The following is a 16418-nucleotide window of genomic DNA, read 5'->3' as shown; positions in this document are numbered from 1 at the left end:
AATTAGGACTTTTCCCGTTCTAAGCTCAACCCCGGCAGTACCTGTAGAAAAACACCCGAACAACCTCTGATACCAGATCGTACCATTTCACCCGTTTTTGTCCTTTCTCCACGCCACGCCACCGGCAGAATGCTGCCCAACAGCTGATGCGCTCGACAGCGACATAAACAGTGAAGGTTGTTAACCGTTTACATCGATAGCGCCCGTTGAAATAGATAGAATTACCGAACCCTTGAGGAACCGCTGATAGCATTACTCACCATCAAGTGCCATCAAGTAGGCATCCCCCAGAAGACGCTAGGTTCCTTGGGCTGCTCAGCCCCCCGCCACGGCAGTTGCTGTTTGGCGCCCATCAAAGGCAGCTGTATCTGCCGATGTGAAGGTGTCCACGCCAAGGTGTGACTGAAAAAGGCTTTAGGGCTTTTGTAACGCTGGTGAAGAAAGCCAAGGCACCTTGTCATTCTCTCGCTTCATGAGTGAATATAGACACCAGATATTGCGTAAAGTTCTTTACCTAGTACTCCGGTCGTGTGAGTGCTGATGAAAAGTTATGAAGTATTCTCCGAGCGAAGGTAGTCTCCGGGCTACTAGGATCGCACTACTGCTAATAGTGTTTGGTGTGCAGTCGCTGAATGCTATATTCGGTAATGGGCTGGTGGTGATAAAATTAAAGTGAAATTACGTTACGGTTTTAAGTTTACTTACCTTCACCAATGCACGATGCGATGGCCAAGTAAATACAGTGTGTTTTGCGTGGGATCTACGAGAAATTGCCCGTGTTTGTCGATGAACGTCCATCAAACGGAAATGATGCGCGCGTCGCCTCCTGGAAGAACGTTATCATTTTACTACCATAACGAACGTCTCGCATTGCCTACTAAGGGGAATGTGGCGTCTTCCGTACCACACTTTACGAGTCGCGACTAAACATTTGCCGTGTCTCCTCCGCCTTACATGGAACCAAGGGAGCGAACTGTAAAACTTGAAGTAGTTTCCATCTTGAGTGGCCACCAAGGGTACGGGAAAAACGTGATCGTCTCCCGTGGTAGGCGGGCTACGCAAACAACGTCCATGCTGCCGCACTTGAATCGGAGACATAGTTACGCCACGCCAAGTTATTTGTGGCAGTGTTGCGGATACTTTGCCGCTGGTGGGGGGATTTTTTGGGGGGAGAAGCCACAGAACCAGAAATTTATCTCCGGGTAGGGTCCGAAACTAATGCTACTTTACCATCCATTTGCAGTTCCAAAGATTGTCACACATCATGCCCTCCGGCTGGAGAATGAAACGTCCGTCGCCCGGGCAACGATCGAGTTCGTGGACCAATCGGTGGACGACACGGCGACGGGCAATGAATCTCAGTCACCGTCGATCTGTATCGTCACCACGAGCCTCGACGATCTGCCGCCGGACGTGTTCAGCGAGGAGCAACGGTTACAGGGAGCCATCGTGCTGCACTTCCTGGCCGCCGTCTACTTCTTCATGCTGCTAGCGTACGTTTGCAGCGACTACTTCCTGCCCTCGGTCGAGCGTCTGTGCGAAGATTTGAAACTGTCGCAGGATGTGGCGGCCGCTACCTTCATGGCTACCGCTACCTCGATGCCGGAGTTTTTCACCAACACCATCAGCACGCTGGCGGTCGACTCGGACATCGGAGTCGGCACGATAATGGGCTCGATGCTGTTCAACACGCTCGGGGTGGCGGCGCTGGTTGGGATGCTGACCAAGATGGTACGATTGGGGCGAGCCAAGAGAGACTCCTACGCACAGCTTTCGCGTGATGGTAAACTGTTTGCTTTTCGTGTCTTTGCAGCACGTACAGCTGGACTGGTGGCCGTTGACGCGCGATTCCATCATCGTGTGCATCTCCACCTCGCTGCTGGTCGTGTGTGTTTGGGATGGCCGGATTGAATGGTACGAGGCAATGCTTTTTACCATCTTCTATGTGCTGTACTTTGTGGTGATGTTCAAGAACGATCGGCTGAAAGCGATTGCGGTACGCTACATTCAGCACAAGTGGAACCTCTGCGGTCGCCTAGAGCTGGAAGTGCCGCAAGATGTGGCACCGGAAGTGGATCGCAAGTGTTCGATTGCTGTGCTCGGGCAAAGCATCAACCAAGTGATGGTGAGCGTTAGTGGAGGTTATCCCGAGAAGATGTCGACAGGATACCGTCAGGAGAATGGTGGCGGGCAGAACAGCACACCAGCAACAGCACCCCAAGTAGTGGATGTGCCTGCCGGGTGCGACGGTTGTAGTGTGGAACGGCCACCGGTCAGCAAGAAGTGGCTTAAATTGACGCACCTACCGGCCAAGTCTACCGCCAACTGGCGCACGGTGCTGTGGTTCTTCACCTGGCCCTACCGGTTGGTCGTGTTCTTCACTGTGCCCGATCCGCAACGGTTTCGGAGGCTGTACCCACTGACATTTCTCTGTTGCATCGGCTGGATCGGACTGAGCGCGTACGTCGTGTTCTGGATGATCTCCGTTATCGGGTTCACGTTCGGCATACCGGACACGGTCATGGGCATGACGTTTCTGGCGTTCGGAGGCTGCATGCCAGAGGCCGCCTCGGCGGTGACGATGATCCGAAAAGGTACGCAGGATCATCGGTTGGATTTTTCAGTCTCAGTGCTAACCACGGCAATTTCTTGCAATTCACAGGAAACGGTGCGATGGGTGTCTCGAACTCGCTCGGTGCCAACACGCTGGCGATCCTGTTTTCGCTCGGTCTGCCCTGGTTCATACGAACCATGATCGACGGTGGCCCATCAACCGGGGCCTACATCGCTATATCTTCATACGGCGTGCAATACTCGGTGCTCGCCCTGTTCGTCGCCATCTTCACGCTCTACCTGGTGCTGTACATCGCGAAATACACACTCCGGAAGCTGGTTGGGGTGGCTCTGGCCATCGGCTATCTGTTGATTGTGACTTTCATGATACTGGCCGAGCTGGACGTGTTCTTCCCCGCCAACAACAGGTGCTAGTGTGATTCCCTGTCCCTTTACGTAGTGTACCATACTGCCGCCGCTGCAGCAATCTGGTTCTAATTAGAAAGTGATGGATTTGAAGCATTTAAAAAGTGCTTCCTACACCGTCGTAATCGCGCCATCGAATCGATGAGTGATAAAAAATCGCTAAAGAATTACGGTAACAGAAGAAGGTAATTATGAAGAAAGAACTACCAAAAAAAATTAAACCAATGTTTGTACATAAAATATGGTTCAATCTAAATCATTCCTAAGACTTCATATTGTTTCAAATTTATAATCTCTGTTACATTCATGTAGAAGAGTAATCTACTAAACAATACAGTAATAAACCACTTGTTAAGGTATGGAAATGGCAAAGAAACTTTAAAAGTTGGTTAAAAAAAACCTAGCCATTGGTTCCCTCAGTAACAAGCTCTTGCCGTAAGCTAATTACGTGTCGTATTTAGCATTTCAAAAGGCGGCTTCAAGTGGTTCGGTCGATAAAAGTACGATTGCATCGTGGTTTATTAGATAGCGGAGAGATATGCCCTCGACCTCTCCGACGGCGGTCACCAAGCTAGATGATCGATACCCGTTGTAATCTTGATAAGGAACTGCTCTTGATATTGACACAGTTCAAGCGCTTTCAAATGCCGCCGCTGTCTCGATTGGCATCATAAACGAAATCTCGACCCAAACCGGTACGCTCATTAGCCGGCGACCCCATTAGGATAATTTGGAAGACACGTATCGGTCAGACGGTGTGCATCTCTCTCCACAACACAGACACCAGTTTACGCCCTTCGCAACAGGTATCTGGTTGCTAGAAGAATTGATAAGAACCAGCCCAGAAAATGGTGCTGTCGACGGATTGTTGTGGTATCTCGTTGCGTCGTTGACCGTTACTTCCGGATTGATTTCGGATATGGAGATAAGAGCTGCGCTTTATGAATGAATCTGGATAGGTCTCCATTGGTTGCTGCTGGCCTAGCAGAGCAGTGTGTATCAATGTTTTGCCTTTCCCAAATTAACAATGTGCTATCTCTTTCATTTCAAATCTCGTCGATCAGTTACCAAATTCAAACGTGAATTGCTAGCTGTTAAGATATTGCATACACAAAGGGGCGCCACTCTAACGGCCAATGGATTTTGAAAAACAAACTGGAACTGGAACTTTTGAAAACCAAATTAATCTGGAAAACCATTTTTCACGATCATTTGCGCTGATAGATTTAAAATAAATTTGTGTCTGTTCGATGACAGCTTAAATGCTTGGGAATAAATAAATTATGATCTATTAGGCTGCCAAAGTTTTGATATTTTTCGCCTCAAGAACGGAAGTGTAATTTTTTCGGCACACCTAATAAATATACACACTTCGTAAAAGTTGTTGGTTTGCTTTAGAAGCAATGAAAATTCGCTGTTTTAATGCAATTTCAATGAACACACAATACATATTGCAAATTTAGCTGCGATTAATTAACTTCAATCAATGGAAAAGAACAACAGATGAAACTGGTAGGCCACTATGATCAGCATACAGAGAATGATTGTTTGCAGAAACGAACAGCGTTGCGCCAGTAGTTTCTGGTGGCTTTTCAAGTTGTTGGCATCGTTATCGTCGGTCGTTTGTGTCTCACTATCACTTGATTTGACCGTTTCCGTTTCAGTCCCCTGATGGGTAAGGCTTTTCGGGGCGTTCTTGGGTGAGTTTACTATTTTGGGCTCTTCTTCCGTCGTTACAGGAGCCTCATTCGAAACGTTCGGCAATTCAGCGTGCTCCAGATGTCCTTCGAAGGGGGTGAAACATTTCATGGGTCCGGCACTCTTTCTCTCCCTTAAATCATTTGGCGCAGTAAGTGTCAGCCGTCCTTCGATGGGTTTGTAAAGTTCTCCGGAGGTGACGGTTGTGCGAGGTATTCCGAATCGAACCACGTCACCAGATTTGATCTCTCGTGCTTCGGTTGGTTGCACTTCACTCTCCGCACAGCCAATGAGTTCGCCGTTAAGGTACGATCCATTACGGCTTCCTAAATCCTGTCATTACCACCGCGTTGGTAGAAATTTTTTATAATGTTTTCGTGCTAAGTCTGGCTAAGAGTCTGCATAGAAACTTACTTTCAGATAGAACTTGCCCTCTAGATAAAACAGAGCAGCATGCTTTCGGGAAACGACTCGGTTACTGAAATACAGAGTCTTGTCCTTATTGATCGGTGGCTTCCGGTCCAACCGGCTAACCAGTGCTTCGGTGCCAGTGTAGAATGAGACCACCCTTTTCTGGAGTATAGAAAAGTTTGAAAGTGCAATTAAACAAGGATTTCTGCAGGCGCTTAGCGCTTACCTGGAATGGCTCCGAATCTTCCGTGCACTCCAGCTCCACAATGCATTGGTTCTTTAGTTTGCGGCTTTTTGCGACATTCATTTTCGGAATTCACGATCAACAATTCGCCACTAGAGTTCGTTGCTGTTTCCTTCCATTCTTCTCGGCACACAGCTTACTCTGATTGATTTCGATTGCATGGTCTGCGTGGTCGAAAACGATTGAAAGTTAAAATTTCGAATCGAACGAAATTTAAATCCGTTACTGCAAAATATATCCCAAGCCGAAGATAAATGAAAAAATCTCTTGTTCTAATTTATACTTCAACATAAATGTGTCGATTTTTTAAATGTTTCCCCACACTTCGTTCAAAGTATCCGTGCATTAACCAAATTCGTGGTTGAATGGAAAAGTTCCCATGTTGCGTTTCAGAATCGTGTATTTTGAAAAGGAAATAATTTGTAAAAATTAGAACCGCGATAGAAAGTACACAATAGCAGTGCAGTACCGAAAAGCATATCGAATTGCGTACTGTAAAGTACGTTTATACAATATTTCTCTTTCCTTACGATCTCTGTGCTTTTGGTTAGACGATCCCAATAAAGTTCGGACGGAAGAAATGAAAGTTTTCCGTCCGCTTCATCAAAACAAAACAATATTGAACCGGAAAAAGAAAGCCAAACCAAACACCGGTGCCGGTGCAATAAATCGCCGGCAAACTGATTGATTCCTGGGGGCCGAGGGCAATTTTTCGGTAATGGCTGGTTCGGGGTGATCATGTGAGCATCGTGCTAATCTGCCATCATATCTATCACGTTTCCACCCTGGCCAATTGGTGTTTTTACCGTTTGTGCTAGTTTTGCGCTACCTTGCTCCTCAGCCAAAATCAGATCAATTTGTTTGATTTTTCTTTTTTCTACTTTGAAATGATTTGCCTCTGCGGTTGAGCATGATCATCTTTGATCCGCTCATAATTCACCCACATACGCCGCATCGGATGCCACTGGAATGATATCGATCCGAACATCCGTTGGATGCTCTTTCGCTTCATTCCCTATCTGGATCACGGGGTGGTTGCAATTATTTGAATAAAAACCCTAATCGACAGCATATGCGGCTGCGGAGTGAAGGAAAATTAGCTAAAAGGAGAGCAGAACTAGTTTCGTGAAGCTGACCACGGGATACTGTGCTGCATACATAATCGGTGATATCACCATCGGTCCGATTGGAAAACCCGCAGTGGAAAAGCGAAATCATGAGCACGATGAGGGTCTCCATATAGAGATTAGTGCGTTCGTGGTCATTGATTTTGTGCTGTCGGCCCTGCTGTGATAAACAACAGTGAAAGTGTAGTTTGGCAAGAAAACAGTGGTGCACTTCCGGTTTATGGTTTTTGTTTATGGTTTACTGCCTTATTTGCTTCCCCCCCTTTGTTGAAATCTCTGGCAGAGGAAAGTTAGCCAAAATTCATTGCTGTTCAATTGCTTATACTGGAGGCTATCGATCGCGTTTCGCACCTTCGTTGGGCACCTTCCTTAAATCGGGGATCATTCATAACAGCTCAAGAGTTCTAACAATACCCCAAAAAGTTTATTTTATATCCAAAACTACACTAAATTGGTGTTTCCCTTCATTCATGGACCGCCGGCATTCGACTGATGCGATCGAATTAGCTTTTTCTGAGAATCGCCAAACAGATAATGGCAACCTTGAGATAATTGTTGGGTGATTATTTTTCCGTCTTCGCATGAATTCGATCCATCCGTTTAGCTTTGCGCGACGAACAATCGGTCACAAGAAGGTCCAAATAGTTTTCCCCCATTTCGACTGACTGTCGATCGTAAAGTCAACGTAAATATGCGCTTCAGCTAACGGAGAGTATGGAGTCGCAAAACGAAACGAATTCCCAAACAAAAAAATCGCGCATTTCTCCTATTGAAGCCCGGTCACGGCGAAGGTCGGCTTTCGTGTGGTGCGAATATAAAGTATTACTTTTTCAGTTTCTTTTACGATGAGAAAGCCATCGAATCGAACTTTCGACCCGTTACGATCGATTTACGCAGCTTGTTTGTGATGCCAAAAAAAAGTCGGAGAAAATGACGAACCAGTGCACGACAAGCGGCACTTTTTCGAAATGGATTCCCTAGTTTTGGGAAAATGGGAATGAGGATGAAAATGGCATTGTGCTGCGTTTCCCTTACTTGAAGGACGAGTTGCAACGTGGCGGTTAGCTTTACGCATTCACACTCAACCAATAATAAGAAGCCCTCTGGCGCGAACCGATGAAATTGCGCATGTGATCAGCGGTCGGCCAGGGCAGGGCAGGGCGATTGGCCAATCACCACAAGTTTCTGGTTTGCGGAAGGAAATCCAATCCAATCGAACAAATTACACTACCGAGAAAAGGCCGACGCCGAAGCCAAACAAGCCCCGCACATCGACCGCTATCATAATTCGCAACTGCACTTAGTTATGCATCGAAACCCGGCTGCATTACGAGCGCTGGCGGAGAATACTTTTGCGCACCGGGATAACAACGAACAAAATAAAAACGGATTCCAATCAACGGGGACGGGGAGCAGGAACAGACGCGAGATGAGCATAATGAGCGATCGGACTGGCCCGGAATTGGTCGGAATTGATTTTTACTCTACCGTTAGCTGCGTTGACCTTCAGGAACCCGCGATGACGCGAGACCAATAGCCGGTTAGCAAAAGACAGCAAACCGTTTTTCACGGTAGAGCTTATGGTTTTTTTTCGAGCCCTTTTATTGTTGTTTCCTAGTATTCTTTTCCTAACAACGTGCTGTCGCAACGTGCACCATTAATTCTGATTCAAATTTTGTCCACGCGTCCAGTTGACAGTTGGAATTAAAGCGAAAGCTTTTCATCGTCGAAAGCGCGCGCGCACGTGGCTCTCTCTCTGAAAGCTCTCGCTCGCTTCGCTCAAATTCGTCTGGCGCTATTTCTCTCTTTGGGAGAGTAAAAAAGTGCGAGCGAATTTTGAGAGCGAAAATTACAATATTTTCTCAATAAAAAATTGAGTTGCAATGTGTAACAAAAGTTTGTATGATTTTAAAAATAATTTCGAACAACGATAAATCGTCACCAAAACACAGTTATTCAAAATTAAAAAGAATTATTAAAATAATAGTTTTCCAAAGCTTTCTTTCTCTTTGTCTCTCTCTCTCTCCCTCTCTTTCGCTCCCTCGCTCTTTCTCTTTTTCCAATGCAGAGACCGGGAACGAAAAAACCAGAGAGAGCGCAGAGAAACGAGAGAGAGAGAGAGAGAGAGAGAAACTTTTCCCTCTCTCTCTCTGCGTTCCTGGTCTCTGTTAGCAAAACTGGTGGCGAAAGAAATCTCCTGTCTCATTTTCAACCCAACAAACCAACAAACCTGCAAAAAGAAGCTTCAGGCTCAAAATCTCTGTAAAAGTCAATAACAACAACCGAAAAAAATTATTTCAAAACCAAAAATTCAAGTGTGCGGTTGCGTTTTGCGTCAACCCGTTCACAGTATTCGGACCGGTTTTGTGTTGAACGCAGAAAAACAGAACGGTTTGAGTGTTTCGTCCTCGGCGGCGACAGTTACGGAGTGAAAAGGGTTACAAATTTCCGGCAACCATCGTTGCAGTAGGCTAACGCACCGAATCGAATAATCCGTTTCGCGGATCATCCAAAAACGATCACTTCGAACCAACAAACCTGTGACAGGGGTCAAAAAACAAAGAGTGGTGCTCGCTTTTCGGCACATTTGCGTCATTCGTTGTGACAACGCGGAAAAGTGCTAGAATTTAGTTCAAATTTCTGGGCAGCAAAACAAAGTGCGAGAGAGAGGATTGGAAGTGCGCGTTTTCGTTTATTGTTTATTTATCGCGTCTCCGTTTGTTGGGAACCCAAAACCTAACAGTGTCGCGTCAGCCGAAAAGTTTGATCAGCTGTGCAGGTACAGGTTTAAGCCTTGCTTAAACTGGTGAACTCACAAGTGCCGGCCAGGACCATCGAATCTGCGACAGCCGCTGGATCGTCTTCACTTTCAGAACACCAACAAACATGCGACAAATCGGAATCGAGGTATGTTATCGGGCGCCATATGGGAATTGTGCGCTCAAAAAATAGTAATCGGTCCGGTGGCTGATAAGGGCAGAATTCTCTTTCGCTATCCGGCTTACGGGCAATAAAATCCGCCGGTTGGGACCCCCGGTTGTGTAACGTTTTAATAGAGAGGGCCCGAAACAAGGCTTATCAAATGATTATCCCACGCAGACCGCGAGTCCGGCCGAGCGTCCGGCAAGAATCAATGATCGAATCAATTTTTGCGCGATTAGATGTTCTACTACGTGTTTTTGCCTGTTTTCCTCGGATAGCGAGGAAATCGCTAAAAACACCTGTATCTTCACAATTGTATTATAAAAAGCCTAAAGTGGACGAGTCGAGCGAATTATCTTCAATTCCCTTTCGAAATGGAGCCTCAGCATAATGGGCCAAATTTGTGGCAAGCAATGTAACTCGCTCTGATTGAAGGTTATCGTTTTCGGCTAAATTGATAATCGTTTTCCAATCGCACCACGCAGTCCGCCGGGTTGGGCCGGCTTCTGCCCCGACTTTCCGTCGACTCATGATGCACCGTGCGTCAGGTGGACGCATTCTAATTTCCTGTCTACGTTTGCGATCGGGGCGTCTACAGAAACAACATCGAAACAGTATCTCTTGGACGCCCGTGGGTCGGGAAAATAAGGGAAATACAAAGAAAAACACGAGTAGAGAGAGAGAGAGAGATGAAGCGAGAAACTGGAAGAGGGAATTGAAAATACAAAAACCTGGTAAAAAGGGGCGAAGTAATTTGATCAACCCGACCGCTAGCATTCTTCCACACATCGAGGGTCCGAAACATATGCGGGGCCCTTTTCTTACTTCGCCCCATTACGTCGAAACCTTCCTTTGAGTGGCTTCTAACTATAGCGAACAAAGTTGAGCTTAAGAGTTTACATTAAACTAACGTCGGCTTCACTGCTGCATGCTTGTCTGGCAACTGCAACCGCCGAGTGCAGCAAAGAGCGTAGCATAGCAGCAGGATCTGGCTACTTGAAGAGGTCTCATGGTCTTACCAGACTTGCTGAGTTTGGCCAACATTACGAAACTAGTCCTTGCTGTTGTATAATTTTACTCTGGCTTTGCTATCGTATGCGACCTGGAAATCGTCGAGGATCAGGGATCTCTGCCGCAAGGAGAAAATCGTTGGCTTTGTTTTGCCTAAAGAATCGCTTGCATTTCGAATTTCGGGAATATTTTTAAAAGTTTTTCAAATTTTGGTATCATTTAATGGTGTTTATGGATTTTTTCTTGGTCCTTTTCTATGTCTTTTCCAAAACGGGCGATCGCTTGATTGTGTACTCTACGCTTACTTCCGGCGTAAGACGGTCGCTCATTGGTAGGGCCTCTGCGCCAGTTAAACTCCCCGGCCAATGTGTTGATGACACGGGACAAGCGCGAAAACTGTGGCGCCCGGAACTGATCGTAGCCAGCACGTACCATATGGGCCCTTTCTGGGGTGCCGCTCCAGCTGCGCATTAGTTCCCCGGTTTTTAACCATTCCGCGCAGTGAAGTTTTTCGTTCTCCAGACCACCAGATGGTCTGCACTTTTTGTAGTGCAAATTAAGCTAGCCATCGTTTTTGCTCATTAGCATATGTTTCATGTTTTCAATGTGTGCTCCACAAAAACAAACCGAGCAAATTCCTTCGACCATTTTGCCGCCGTAACACTGACGCGCACGGCGCAGAGCAAAACCTTCTGATAAAATGTGGCCGGCGGTGCTGTTTTGTTTTTGTTTTCACTAATTTCATAAAGCTTCAATTATGTTTACTGCTGGTGAACCGATCAGGAAAATGGGAAAATGAGTCTCGCGAGAAGGAAGTTTGCACTACGTGCCGTGCGTTGGAAAATCATTATCATTTGTTTTTCATACGGAACTGTGGAGAGACGCGCGATGAACGAGCGCCACAGTAATGGGGGCAATTTAGGTATCTTCCAGATCATTTCTTATGAAATAGGGTGCTCTCCCCTTGCCTCGGGACCCTTTGCCCGTAAGTACGGAAAAAGCGTATTAAGACATCAGACCGGTGAAGCTACTTTCGAGAGGCGGCATTAAGGCTCTCCTCCAAAACTGGGCAGAGTGCCCCCCTTGGCCACAATGGACACCCGCCTTAAGTACACCTTTTAATGACAGTCCCACCGTCTCCAGTCAGTCAGAGTCCCCGCTCCGGCCACCCCTCGGAGCGATGGGAAAGTCAGTTCCATTCCATTACACAAATCATACACGGCGTGTGTATATGAGGGCAGAATGTCCGCGCGCACCGGAAGCAGCCCGGTCCATTGTCGGGCCGGGAAAATGGAGGTGCATTAAACTTCCTTCGCTGGTGCAGCACTTCCGTATGCGAGGTGAGATCCCCGACGTCTTGGGTGTTATATATTTATTCATTTGCGTTGCGTTGTCCGTTTTTTCTGGTCTTCCTATGCTAACGGCGCCCGACGCTGCGATCACTTAACGGAACCGCGTGTGGCGTTGTTTATGAGTCATTAGGGGTATTAATTTAAATAACGCCTCACGTGCTCGAGGAAAAGTGATTTGAAAAGTGAAACGGAGATAACACATCGGGCGGAAACACATCGGGAAAATCTAGCCGTGAGAGAATCATGGAACCGAACCACCTCAAGGTGCGAAAAGTAAAACAGTAACGACGCATACAATCAGTGAAACCACAAACACCGTTGTTACGCCGGCGCTGGGCAGATTTCATTTATCTCGGGGCTCGGAAAATAAATGTTACTCCATCCTCTAATACTAACCGAGCGAATTTATGATCACGGTACACGGTTGCGGCGGGACCGGGTGCCGGAGCATGTTTCTCGTATGATACTCCCGGCACGGCAACATGCGTGCAATCGGATCGGAGACCATAGGTTAGTGGCGCCCAGAGTGTTTAGATTCCTTTCGAAGTAATGATTTGGTTTTCGGGATGGAAATATTTGTAGACCGAGAGAGCCCGAGAGCTGGCCGATATCGTTATTGATATTTCAGTAGAGCTATGCTACCATACACTTCTTCAAAGAGAATACATCCTGTCAAACAATATTTTTTTTTGTATTTTTATAGTAACCATATGTAACCTGATTCCTTCCGCTAAAATTCTATTCTAATTAAATATTATTAAATATATTTAGTTTAATAACAAAAAAACGCCACGAAAAATTCCAATTAACTTATAAGATCGAATACAAACATGTTACGAACGATAACGTAATGTACTTAACAACGTCTAAAAGAGCAAACAAAACACCAACAACTGAAAATGAAGATCAAATTCAAGAAAAAAATGTACGACTGAACACATGCAAACTATAGCTCTATAAAAAGTGGAAACGCGACTGGTAATGTAACAACAGTGCCTGTACCAGCTTCACGTATGGCTCGCTTCAATTTTCAGCAAAACCTGAGACGCGGAGAAACAACAGACTGACTGGCGAGTGTTACGAGTTTACGAGCAACAGCTCAAAGTTTGTCAAACACCACCGGGTTTGGCTTTAATTTAGTTTGCTCTTCAACAACTCCACTCCGGCTAACGACGGCCAAGTGGTTGGTGGGAAAATCGGAGCTTGCAGTACGCGCCGTGGAAAACCACACCTGTCCTTCGGTGAACCACTAGTGACCAGCGGGGCCCGAGTCGAGATGCAGTTGTTACAACACACGTTCCTGTGGACCACGCTGCAGATTGAACTAATTGTTGCTTGGTCCGAAATGGTGGCCACTTTTTGTCCCACAAGAAATTGACAACCCTCGACCGGTGGTTGCTTTCGGCCAGAAATGCGCGCAAGATGATCGCAAGATGCCGGTCACAGGCGTTGCGTTAAAAATGTGTCAACCAACCAGTATTTGAAACATGCGTTTGTTGAGTACTTTCGCGCGAGATGGGTGAAATGGCTGACGGAGTGCGTAAAGTTGGAGCAGAACCGAACGGGTTCGACTCTATTGCCGAACCGCCGAGGGCGTTAAGTGGCGATCAACCGGAGTGAAGGCAAATGTTTGCATGTTCCATTGACAGTGGGCTGTGATGTGGATGCTCCGGTGTAGAGCACTGTCGAGTGATATTGAATCAAGCCCTAGCTCATGGCCGGGTCATACTGGTGCAACAATGCAACAACCGTAAAATGTATCTACGCCAGCTGTGAACGACTTGTGTCACTCGGCGGCCAGCGTTTTCTCGGCCAGTGGACCTACAAGGAAAAGTAAGCACAACATGCTCCATTCATGTATGCTCGTATTTATGTATGCCCAGAACCGGCACCGGCCACGGGATAGAGAGCCATGGCTAATGGGCGAACAACACCACGGCTCCGATAGACTTGCTCCGGTGGGGATCGTTTTTTTATGACGCGGTTCAATCTTCGCTTTCACTCGACGGGGGGGTTTCGAGTGCCTCGCAAAACATGTGTTCTTTGCGGGATGTTGCAGTTTTTTTGGTCTCTCTCTCTTGAGGCCACACTCTTGTGCTCATTTTGCTGCTTTGTTGCTGAAAGTGCCAAAAGCTTCACCGGCGTTGTTGCTGTTGGCGGGCCCGCGTGTTAGAGTTGGATGTATGATTTGATCATCAAACGGAAACAATCGGACGGCGCTAAATGGAAGCTCCATCGATGAGGTTGTAAACCGGGCCCCGAGACGCGGCGTATTTTTTTTTGTAATGTTTTTCCTGTACTTCTACCGGCTCCGTGAAGCTTGACGCACGGAATGCAAATATGTGTTGAAGTTTGAGTCCAAACTGACGGACAAAAAAATCAAAAGTGATCTCTCTACGCGGTGTGCTCGTTCCTTCTCCGACTTGGGGCCAGACCTTAGGACGACGGAGCAGCAGCAGTTCAACGTTTTTCTTTCGTTCTCTGCCGTTCGCCTCTTCGGCACTTTCTCCGGCACTTTTTACCGGCTTCTGGACCTTCGACCAAACAACAGAAAGTACGTACGTGGTTCCGATTAGGCGTTTTTTTTCCCGCTCCACTCGTGGGTAGGTTTTGTTGTGATCACCCCTTTTTTGCCGCAATGGACCGACCGAACATAGCGGGATGGTGTTGCCGAATGGGAAAAAAGCATAATCGACCTCCGATGCGGTCATCGTGGCAAAATAAGAACGTGACTTTATACTCCTTTTGCAGTCCGAGATGGTTGACGTGCCTTTTTTTAAATCGATCACCTGTAGCAGATGAGTTTGTCACGTGCTGGAAAAGCTTCACTTTCGTGCGTGATAATGGGCAGCCAGAGTTGGCCAACCGGCATTGAGGGCTGTATGTTGAGTTGTCCAGAGACCATCAATTTTCGGCTCGATTTTTAGTTGTTTAATAAGTTGAAGAGAGTTGAAACAGGCATGAAAAGGTTGGTCGATCTATCACTTAGCTTAACCAATTAAGTTAAAATCTCTCTTTAGGCCAGTTTAGGCCTGTAGGCCAGTAACAAAGAGGTCCCATGAATTGTTAAGTAGTAACATTTTACCAAAAAAAATGCATAGAGTTGTGCTGATTGCCAAGAGTGATCTTGAATCGATCCGACCACACGAGAGAAGGGTCGGCTATGAAGCGTCTCAAGACCAACTACCAAGTGACCAAAACCAAGGACCAACTACATTAATACTGGGCGGACAATCTTGGAGCGCCCAGCTAAAGACGGGTTCCAATGGTGAAGCTTAAGAAGCAGTATTTCAACATTTGGCAGACCTCGTCTATACGGTTTCTAGGCTCTAGCCGCCTCACACATCAAACTCTCACATTTCGAGTTGTGGTTTAGACGAATGACGAAAAGACAATCAATATCTCGGGTCCCTCCCCAGGGGTAAGACAAATCGCCATAAATCGTGCGCACATGATTGAGGGCGGCCGATAAAGCCGATCCCGGCCAATACAGCGATCACGTGCCATCGATAAGCAATATTTCAAGGAAATCGCAAGGCACCGTGATAACGAAATTGTAAAAAGGGGGCGCCATATTGTGCCCGGAGCCCGGTGGAGCTGCCGCTGGGCAGCGGTTGAGTTGATGTACTACTCCAACTAGTCGAGTCCACTGGGCGGTAATCAATTCGTCTGATTGCCCGTATTGGGGCGTCGTTGTGATAAAGTGGTAATGTAATGGATAGTAATGGATGGTTTTCGTTTTATTGGTGGCGAACCATGAACCTAATCATGCCTCTGTTGTCACTTCGAAGTAGAATAGTGTTTAGCGAGATAGTCTAACGCCGCTATAAAAAGAAGTTGCGGAAGAAACCGATTTTTTCAAATTCAAATTCTTCTCAACATCCACGTTTTGACAGTAAACACGTGCGCCGATTTTCTTGATAAATTTTCCCCTTCTACGGACCGAGAAGCCGATTATTGCAGTGTCGCTCATTGACAGTGTCGTGCATATAATTATGTGGTGGTTGTATAACCAAACTGTCTCAATATGCCGACACTAAATGACTATAATGTTTAATTAAACCCCAGCGGAGGGCTGTCCGTAAAAGGCAAACAATTGGCAGGCAGTGCGGGACACAATTTGTCGTCCCTTTTCGGTGGGCCAGGAATGGGAATTCACCAACCGCAACTGGCGCGGGTTCCTTGATCATGAAGGATAAAATACATAAAAAAACGGTTCAAAAAACCGGTTCACATCACCTTCACTGCCGCGCCGTGGAGCGCTTCGATGGAAAGTAAAAGTCGTTCGTCCGGATATGTTGTGCGTCGAATGTGGATCGTGATGACGGCAACAGGGAGCAGCCTTATTATGGTGTTCCCGGCGCATCATGATGTGGCGGCGTTCGGCAGACCGAAAGCGGATCCCGGAGAAACGGCTTGACGGTTGGGCCCTTTTCTCCCATTTCACTGTCGCGCACAGTGTTTTGGACCTTTTGCCACGGTCTCCATGGCGGTTACATTTTGCGCCTGCATGATGCATGCAATCATATCGACACATACAAACGTACGTGCCGGGGTGGCCGCGAGAAAGAATTATTCAACTCCAAAAAGGTCGGCAATTCTCTAACCCCCCGCACGCTGTGGGGCTGAGAAAAATGAAACGCAAAAAACATTGTGAAAAAAGGTCACATTCGT

At 46.8% G+C, this 16418-nt stretch overlaps 3 protein-coding genes across 3 annotated transcripts in view; 2 read left to right on the top strand and 1 right to left on the bottom strand.

The window, feature by feature from the left end:
* The first annotated feature begins 550 nt into the window (after positions 1-550).
* LOC131215357 (sodium/potassium/calcium exchanger 3-like) lies at positions 551-2988 on the top strand. The gene is made up of 4 exons (XM_058209745.1): positions 551-644; positions 1244-1731; positions 1814-2594; positions 2663-2988. The coding sequence occupies exons 1-4, from the start codon at positions 551-553 to the stop codon at positions 2986-2988; spliced, it is 1689 nt and encodes a 562-aa protein (XP_058065728.1).
* A 1470-nt stretch (positions 2989-4458) lies between these two features.
* On the bottom strand, positions 4459-5395 carry LOC131215356 (uncharacterized). Its single transcript, XM_058209743.1, has 3 exons — positions 5315-5395; positions 5092-5250; positions 4459-5010 (listed from the first exon to the last, which is right to left on the bottom strand). Exons 1-3 carry the CDS (start codon positions 5393-5395, stop codon positions 4459-4461), a joined length of 792 nt encoding a protein of 263 aa, XP_058065726.1.
* Positions 5396-9092: 3697 nt separating this feature from the next.
* Positions 9093-16418, top strand: part of LOC131216495 (uncharacterized) — a 31307-nt gene continuing 23981 nt past the window's right edge. The window contains exon 1 of the mRNA XM_058211005.1: positions 9093-9366. Coding sequence (XP_058066988.1) covers positions 9346-9366 — 21 coding nt within the window. The 5' untranslated portion in view covers positions 9093-9345. The remainder of the gene's footprint in view (positions 9367-16418) is intronic.

Source organism: Anopheles bellator, chromosome 1, assembly GCF_943735745.2.
Source record: "Anopheles bellator chromosome 1, idAnoBellAS_SP24_06.2, whole genome shotgun sequence".
Classification (NCBI taxonomy): Eukaryota; Metazoa; Arthropoda; class Insecta; order Diptera; family Culicidae; genus Anopheles; species Anopheles bellator.
The sequence above is the reverse complement of the archived record's forward strand: the minus strand, read 5'-3'. Positions and strand labels throughout refer to the sequence as shown.

Excerpts from the sequence above, each read along its gene's own strand:
- LOC131215356 (XM_058209743.1), bottom strand. The coding sequence starts at position 5,395 with ATGAATGTCGCAAAAAGCCGCAAACTAAAGAACCAATGCATTGTGGAG. Across the intron at positions 5,251-5,314 it reads AAGATTCGGAGCCATTCCAG|AAAAGGGTGGTCTCATTCTA; the intron begins GTAAGCGCTAAG and ends TCTATACTCCAG. Across the intron at positions 5,011-5,091 it reads AGGGCAAGTTCTATCTGAAA|GATTTAGGAAGCCGTAATGG; the intron begins GTAAGTTTCTAT and ends TGGTAATGACAG.
- LOC131215357 (XM_058209745.1), top strand. The coding sequence starts at position 551 with ATGAAGTATTCTCCGAGCGAAGGTAGTCTCCGGGCTACTAGGATCGCA. Across the intron at positions 645-1,243 it reads GTCGCTGAATGCTATATTCG|TTCCAAAGATTGTCACACAT; the intron begins GTAATGGGCTGG and ends ATCCATTTGCAG. Across the intron at positions 2,595-2,662 it reads GGTGACGATGATCCGAAAAG|GAAACGGTGCGATGGGTGTC; the intron begins GTACGCAGGATC and ends TGCAATTCACAG.